The sequence below is a fragment of the Fusarium pseudograminearum genome, chromosome 1 (assembly GCF_000303195.2).
Source record: "Fusarium pseudograminearum CS3096 chromosome 1, whole genome shotgun sequence".
Taxonomy (NCBI): domain Eukaryota; kingdom Fungi; phylum Ascomycota; class Sordariomycetes; order Hypocreales; family Nectriaceae; genus Fusarium; species Fusarium pseudograminearum.
Genome location: NC_031951.1, coordinates 9,003,880 through 9,011,697, shown reverse-complemented (window position 1 = coordinate 9,011,697; position 7,818 = coordinate 9,003,880). Strand labels below are relative to the sequence as shown.

At 47.3% G+C, this 7,818-nt stretch overlaps 4 protein-coding genes across 4 annotated transcripts, besides 4 other annotated features; 2 read left to right on the top strand and 2 right to left on the bottom strand.

The window, feature by feature from the left end:
- Position 1: 1 nt before the first annotated feature.
- Positions 2-99: a repeat region.
- Positions 100-431: 332 nt separating this feature from the next.
- FPSE_10309 (uncharacterized protein) lies at positions 432-800 on the top strand (the record flags this gene model as incomplete). Its single annotated transcript, XM_009263426.1, has 3 exons — positions 432-523; positions 588-623; positions 716-800. The coding sequence occupies 3 exons, from the start codon at positions 432-434 to the stop codon at positions 798-800; spliced, it is 213 nt and encodes a 70-aa protein (XP_009261701.1).
- Positions 801-1,248: 448 nt separating this feature from the next.
- Positions 1,249-1,271: a repeat region.
- Positions 1,272-2,543: 1,272 nt separating this feature from the next.
- Positions 2,544-2,582: a microsatellite.
- A 3-nt stretch (positions 2,583-2,585) lies between these two features.
- FPSE_10310 (uncharacterized protein) lies at positions 2,586-2,954 on the top strand (the record flags this gene model as incomplete). Its single annotated transcript, XM_009263427.1, has 2 exons — positions 2,586-2,686; positions 2,744-2,954. The coding sequence occupies 2 exons, from the start codon at positions 2,586-2,588 to the stop codon at positions 2,952-2,954; spliced, it is 312 nt and encodes a 103-aa protein (XP_009261702.1).
- Positions 2,955-3,412: 458 nt separating this feature from the next.
- Positions 3,413-3,459: a microsatellite.
- A 1,164-nt stretch (positions 3,460-4,623) lies between these two features.
- Positions 4,624-5,512, bottom strand: FPSE_10311 (uncharacterized protein; the record flags this gene model as incomplete). Its single annotated transcript, XM_009263428.1, has 2 exons — positions 4,624-5,302; positions 5,400-5,512. The coding sequence occupies 2 exons, from the start codon at positions 5,510-5,512 to the stop codon at positions 4,624-4,626; spliced, it is 792 nt and encodes a 263-aa protein (XP_009261703.1).
- A 486-nt stretch (positions 5,513-5,998) lies between these two features.
- Positions 5,999-7,033, bottom strand: FPSE_10312 (uncharacterized protein; the record flags this gene model as incomplete). The annotated part of the gene is made up of 1 exon (XM_009263429.1): positions 5,999-7,033. One exon carries the CDS (start codon positions 7,031-7,033, stop codon positions 5,999-6,001), a length of 1,035 nt encoding a protein of 344 aa, XP_009261704.1.
- Positions 7,034-7,818: the final 785 nt, after the last annotated feature.

Genomic DNA, 7,818 nt, shown 5'->3' with positions numbered 1-7,818 from the left:
GGTCGTCACCGACCCAACTACTAATCCGCCGGTTAGTGGCTTGACTATGGGAGAGCGGACGGGATCCCGTATTTTCCACTACCTTTGGTCGTATGTACTGGAAGACAGCGTGCAGGAGGTATATAATCTAACACCGCTGAATTCATTCAGGTTAGCAGTAACCCGCAATCGATAGATGATGGCTTTCTTCACTCAAATCATATGCACCTAGACTGTTTTTGTTTTATTTTTGCAACCGCTCTGTAACATAGCTGTAGATGTAACTAAATAAGCATCTATCCTCAGGATGGGTAGAATAAATAAAGATCCTCGGCGTTATTAATAGACTTCAAAACGTGTAGCTACTCGCTTCGAGATACAGAACCAGAAACAACTGCACAGCAACCGGACCGTCTTTGCCTCATCGTTGTTCTGAATGGCCAGCGGATTCAATGCATGTACATTATCTGCCGGTCCGGATCCGCGCTCTCAAGATCCTGGCTTCAAACGGCGATGTTCTGAAAGTGGCACTGGGCATAGTAATGTAAGACCAGTGTTTCTACCGATTACTAGCATAAGAAAAGGCCGAGAATGAATGTTATATATAGTTCGAATATGATCAAGATTGAGATACAGCATGCATTGTATGTTGGTTACTATGTAATGGCTGATGATGGGAAGGTTCATGATTTGATATGATATTCAGGACAGAACAAACTCCTGATCGTGCCCATAGGTATAGACTGGACTATGTTGTCGAAGCCAAGAAGACCCAGGTCTTCGCGTCTGTGGAGCTTAGTATTTGGTACACAAGCCGATAAGGTCGTGGAGCTCAGACCCTGGAATTCTCCATAACTACTGCAGAACCGAGCAAGGTTCAAAATGGCTGTTGAACAAAGTACGTTTTGTGGCCCGTACGATGATAAATGAATGAGAATATAGCACAAGGTTAAGGAGAAATGAGACCTAGGATTTGCTTGGTGTATCCTTCCTTGGTGATGAGCTTGTTTTCATTGGCTTTATGTGTTGTAGCGGTCAAAGCAATGGATGCATCGATGAGAAACAGGAAGGGAAGCAGATCATTGAGGAGACCCAGGTCTAACGATTGGCGGGCTGATCGTCTTCCCTTTATGAAACCAGCCAAGTGTTGAATCGCGTGCAGGACGTGGGGGAAGGTTTAAACACCATAATATTGTAATTTTCACTAAGAACATAGTAAGTAGGTAGGCGATAGGATTGAGCTCTTCCGAGACACGAGTGTTGCAAGAGATATAATTATTATTATTATTATTGACCTTTGGTAAGTACAGCAGAATGTGGGGAGGCGGAAAGCGACCGAAAGGGCTGCAATAGACAATGCAATAAAGTGTCGCTAAGACAAGATATTCATGTTATTTGATACTATTCTAGCTACAGCAGATAGGGATGGACGAGCAGTGGTGCCACGAAAGCCGGAGCTTTCCTAACTGCAGCGGCCCCCCAGTAACGAGTTTCTAACTGTCTAGTAACTCACCACTAAGATAGTATTAGAAAGAATACAAAATCTGCTGAGCTGGGACCCGAATCTTGGACAGGCCACGGTGAGGTCATGGTGGTGAGATTAGAACGGATGCCCCCCACTAATGGCCACACATGGATAATTCTGCTTGGTAGGAGCTTCCTCTGGTCGAATGTTTGCGGGTTCCTGCGGATTGCCTACGGAACAAAAAGAAATGGGAATTCTGAGGTCGACCGAAATATTTGAGTTGAGACCAGCCGGAACAGGTTGATTCATAGACTTGGTTGCTGTGAATCATCTCTACCTTAGGTACTCTGTAAGTCTTTAGTTATTTATTCTTTTGAGGCCTGCCTGCCTGCCTACCTAGACTAGGTGGATATAACATATCAATGCTCGTTTTGGACTAAACTGATTGATCTTGAACTGCAAGTGAGAACCCAACCTGCGTCCAATCCGATTCTTCCTAACCCCGCCATTTGAAGCTCATCCCGCATATCGTACCACACCCGCGCCGCTCATAGCTTTCCCCACTTCACCCTCTCTGGACACAGGGCCTGGTCTGCTGTAGAGGCAACTCCTACCGGTCACTAGACGCTAGGCACCTGATCCAGGTGATCGGCTTCAGTGCCGCTCCGCACAATCTGGGGCGCACTCACACCCCCGCCCCACTCTGCAGTCAGTCAAGACGGCCGGCCATCCCCATGCCCTCAGGGACATGTTGTCGTTCGATGATGGACATCAACCAGGCCAGGGCTCTAGCCGGAGATGATGCACTTGGTGTGTTCTTTTCGTATAGGTAGCCATATAAAACATAAATCAGGAGAGATTTATATCAATGCTCCTCCCCTCCTTCCCCAACGGTTTTTCTTAACTTAGTTTCCTCCTCCTCCCATCGATAGGTACCTAGACTTACTAGTTCAAGTACGGATTACTATTACCGAGTTACATCTACTTATAGCACCTGCCACTTTACTTGACTTTACCTACCTCCTACCTCTGTCTGTTCTGTTAGACTACAGTACCTGCCCCCTTGTCAAGTCAAGTCCTTGGAGAAGAACCCTTCGTACCTCTCCTCTCCTCTCCTCTCCTCTCTTCTTCCTTCCTCACAATGATGCGTGTTCCTCGACAAGCATTTTCCACTGCCGCCCGTATCCACCCCAATATTGTTCCTCACCTTCGTCCCCAGAAGAGAATGTCTTTTGGAAGATTGTAAGTATACATATGTATGGCACACGACCTCCCTCCACACGCTGACCACTCCAAAAGGGTCAAGCCCGTCGCAGCCATTGTAGCTGTTGGCTACGGGGCAAAGCTTTCTCTCGAAATGGTGGCGAAACGACGCATCGCTCAGATGGAAGCCACAGAGCGCGAGAATGCCGCATACAGAGAGCGAAATGAAGCCTTGATGAACATGTATGGCGATCGATCAAGCCTCGACGAACTCGAAAAGGCCGTGCAATTCTACGAGAAACGATAAATGAGATCCACGTCACAAGGAAAAGAACAAAAAAGAAAGAAAAACAAGAGAACCAAACCAGGCCGAGCCGAGCTGGACTAACCCTTGTCCTACACTTCCTTCGTTTTTACACATTTGAAGCGACGGCGATCACTCACTCCCATGGGGATGTGTCGGAGTTTATTGGCACGGATGCCATCACGACCTGGATCCTCGAAATTGCATGGAACGGCGTTAAAAGGAATACCACTTGTTTGCGATTATTGCATGAGAAGAACCAATTATACGAATGATCGATTTAACCCTAACATTTACTCTACGTGGGCGCCTCATCATCAACGAGGCACCATCAGACAATGAAGAGTCCATGGAGCCAACCCTCAGTGTTGAATATCACCCGGCTCGGCCATCTTTGCCAATGGTTTTGGTGTAGCGACTACAATAGATTATTACACTGGGTTTAGAAATATTCCACATTACACTGGCACATTCATTCATTCACTCCCTCACTTCCTCCCTCACTCACATGTCTGTCACTCATGAGTTCACATGCCATTAGTGCTTCATTCTTGACATTTTTGTGTTACCCGTTTTCTATATCTATCAGATTTCCACCTGTTCAACTGATCCAGACTTGGACCCTTACCTTGCTTTGCCTTAAATTGAAAATTTATCTTCAACGTCATGAGCCTCGCTGGATCACAGGCCGAGGTTTCCCGCCGGCTAACCTAGTATGTCCGAGCATAAGATCGGGGCCCACCCCCGAGCACTCAACTTAGCCGGCTCTCCCAGAGTCCCTATACGGCCAGTTCCAAGGTCTTGAATCTGACGTTACCGTGCCGCGGTGATTGATGTCCATTACGTCCTGGCTTGCTCCGGTGACCATATTCCGCGGTTTCATACGACAGCGACACCAAAGTTTTATGAAAGTTTTTGTTGTCCAGTCAAGGTTGTTGAGCCTGAGCCGGGAGGTTCCTTAATGCAATTGGGTAAGAGAATCGGAATGTTGGCGAGACATAGATTGATTGCCTAGTCAATCCTTCAGAGCAATCGTGTTACTATGTACTAGTAGATACGTATAGAAATGACAGAGATACACGACCTAACGACTAAAGAAACGACTAATACTAAATATTGCTACAACTCGTGAAGATCAAGGTACACCAATCATTTTGCTTACCGCTTCGGCAATCTATTTTGTCGTAGCTCTGAGTCTATTCCTCTACGTACCTGACCGTGAGATCTATATCTCAACAACCTTGTTGCTGGAGACAGTTGTACAAATGCATGCATGGACGTCTCTTTCCATGACGATACACTGATTGCGAGAGTGGCCACGGCTGTGTGCTCATACACTAGACAGACGAGGACACTTTTCTCGTGATTTTCTTTTAAATTCTTCTTACTTAATAACATTTATACAAATCAATGCGCGCTCTGGACAATAGGCCATAGCTTAGAAGATACGCACAAACTTGACTCGCATGTCAAATATGGGTTGTTATTTTTTCCGATAACTGTTTACTAGCTTCTCGACGCTCGGGGTATAGCTACTGTGTGCTTCTCAAGCGCTTCCCAGCGTCATCCTTGGGGGTTATATTGGATCATCATCATATCCTCCATATGGTCCTAATTTTCCTTCCAAAAAGTTGTCCGTCAACCCCCACCACCAGGCTTGTTATCAACCGATCTAGACGGGTCCAGGACCAACCAACTCCCGGCGCTTGATACTCTTGAGCCGGATCTGCAGCTCCCGAAGTTTAGTTGCAAAGCCGCGGGAAACGGCAGCTACAAACTTGGGACGATCCATCAGCTCCTCCATGGTATCGATCCATGCGCGATAGCTGACACCTTCGCAAAAGTAGGTGATCATTCGCTCGCCCATCTCAACCTGTGAGTTTTGCTGCATGTTCAGAACCTCGTATCCATCGGCGAAGTCTCGCATGAGAAGCTTTTGGATGCCCTCATCGCCTTCGGTACGATACAGGGCGCGATGCCCATTGCCGATTGCGACATCGATACATCGCATAATGAATTCACCCATTTGTGGGCTGAGGAACCGGTCACAAAGTTTGTAGACCTCGATATAGTCGCGCATGGGAGTCTTCGCGGCCATGGTCTCAGGATTCTGGGCCGGGCGAGGAGGAGTGTGAGGGACGATAGAAGAGTGGCTATATGCGAGCCCGATGTAAAGGCCGAGATACCTCGGCTCAATATCATCATCCTGGAATTCAACAATCCCTTTCTTGGCCTCGACGAAGCGTCCAGCCAGGCATCCTTCAAAGTACTCAGAGTTCTTGGTGAGCACACTTTTGGCGACATGAAAAATCTCGGCTTTCACTCTGAGCTCCACCATCTGCTCGTCACCCCTACGTACGCAGACATGTCAGCAAATTATTCTCTATATAGAACATTCGGCAAGAGTAGACTTGAGAGTACGGAAGAGAGGAAAATAAATGTACGCACTTAACGAGCCAAGATGTGCGACGGTCCGTGAAGACGGTGGACTGTTGCTCCTCAGCCACATCTTCCTTGGGAGCGGCCTTGGTGCGCGCCCTCTTGCGAGTTGGTTGCGGCATCGCACTGTCGGAACGCCTTAGGCGAGGAGATGCAAATGGTGTGCGTGCCGGGATATGACAGGTCCAACTTATAACGGAGTTCGTGCCAAGGTGTAGAGGGAGTGTTGGAAAAAGGCAACTGGGATGAGTTGAGTTGTATCCTGAGACTAAGCATCGCCCGAACCACCTTTTCGGGTTGGCAACGGCTGTGCTCGGAGGGGGCTCGCACGCTTCGATTTCAGGCCTAAGTGTTGAAAGCTTTATTCTTAGAGTGCACTGTTTGATGTAAACTGCAACGCAAGGCAACCACCGATACCAGTGTTGTGAAGGGGCCCCGTTGGAGGGCGAGTCACTGAAGCACTGGGTTTCTCTCAAACGGCAGAACCATAAAACGTAAAGGCTGTACAACAGTCTCAATACATTGGAAGGAGTAACAAGCAAAATCCCCTAGACAAACAGCTGTTGTCTGATAGCTCCTTCTAGGACCACGGCACTAGCAAACGAACCTCATCTTGTTCTCACTCGTTTGATAGTGACTTTCTCATCTTCCAGCTCCCATCCGACATTGTCCTTCTCTTTCAGCTCATTCCACTTGCGACCGGCAGAAAACTCCAAGTGCGGCAAGTCGACATGAAGATATGATCTCCCAAAGCATTTCAGAGTATGAAGCCTCATGTCATTATCCGCCCACTCCATTAGCTTGAGGCAATGACGGTCGACTTGTTGCTTTGTAGCCTGCCACGAGACATAGTTGTCATGTGCCAGCGCTTTGAGTATATGATCCAGCTTCTTGTTTCTGATGTTGAAGTCTTGTCTGATGAAATACGCCTCCGTCAGATCCCTACGCCGACACGCGGCATCCAGCATGAAATAACCAGCAATTTCTTCAATTTCACTTTGGACCATGGGAGTCCACACAGCCATGTATCGAAGAAGGTGCAGAATTGCTGGGTGGTATGACTCAGGGTGCTTGGCAAGAATGGATAGGCGAATGGAGAAGATGTAGGCTTGTATGGAAAAGAGGTCAGCTCGCTTCGTAGCCACTAACCCTTCTCGAAGCTTCCTCAGTGCCATTAGGACATCTTGCAAGGACTTTGTGTTATCAGGATCCTCAATGGCCGCCAGCATGGCCGTAGTTGGGCCGCTGGAAGGAATGATCGAACGGAGAGCCTTCAATGGGCCTGTTAACGAAGACGGGAGGGAAGCGACAGAATCGTGCGTTGGTAAATGAGTAACTTTGGGAATGCCTGTAGTATCTCTGGCTAACGTCGAAGAGGTCGCTGATGACACTACTGCCGTAGATGTTGCTGCTGATACTGGAACATATCCAGGTGGAGGTTTGGTATACCGCGTAGCAGGGGTTGAATCGACTGCTCTAATGTCAAGAGCCTCAAAACTGCGTATGATTGAGTCCCTATCACCCGCTTCGGTGCAAAATGCAAGGAAGCGTGAAATGATCTGGTTGTAGTACCATTCCTGGGTTTTGTGGTTAAGTAACCTAAGTATCCTGGTCAGCCTGCCACTGTATAGATAAGCCGGCATGGTTGTACTAGGTATGAATAGTTGTAGTACCTCTCGTCTCCTTTAGATGGAAGACCCATATCCAGCAATGGATCTTGCTCAACGGGCTTCAACCTTCCCCATGGCCCTGAGGGCATCCTGCCACCTCGGCCTCGACGGGGCATAGCGTGGGTATTTCTTGAGTATGTTTAGCACCAAGAACAGTGAAATCTGAAGCCAGAAACCCTTTGATCTGATATCTCAAGGGATCGTATGCTATGATGCGTGAGTTTAGGTAACGTGGCGACGTATTGTCAAGTCTCTAATAATGAATGAATGAGGTTGCTTCTATGCATGAGAGGTTGATAGTGGGGTAGCTGTTTCCACGACCCAACGATCCACTGTTGGTTCCTGCATCATGACAACCCTACCTTAGTAGTAGATACGAGGTACCTACTTGGGCAAAAGCGCCCTTTACTTTGATCCGATGATGAGAAATGTTGTTGCAATAACATAATATTTATAACAGATCTTGTTAGATGCTCGGTGTCAGCACTTGGTTTTGCAGACAAAGCAAGAAGCAGTGCATTAGTGGATTGGCTCTATTATCAAAAGGATCACTGTCATAAGATATTTGGATTTGTAGTTCAACAAAATTGCATTAATTACCGAATTATTAAGCTTGCTCCTATTGACGGATTTCCACCCAAAAACAATCCTCTCGTGGGTATCATTATTCGCCGAGAAGCTGTTCGTTGTCTCAGCCGCTTCTTTAATTATCATCACCAAGAGGTTCATTTCCCAAATCCAAATCCAAAGGTCAAAGA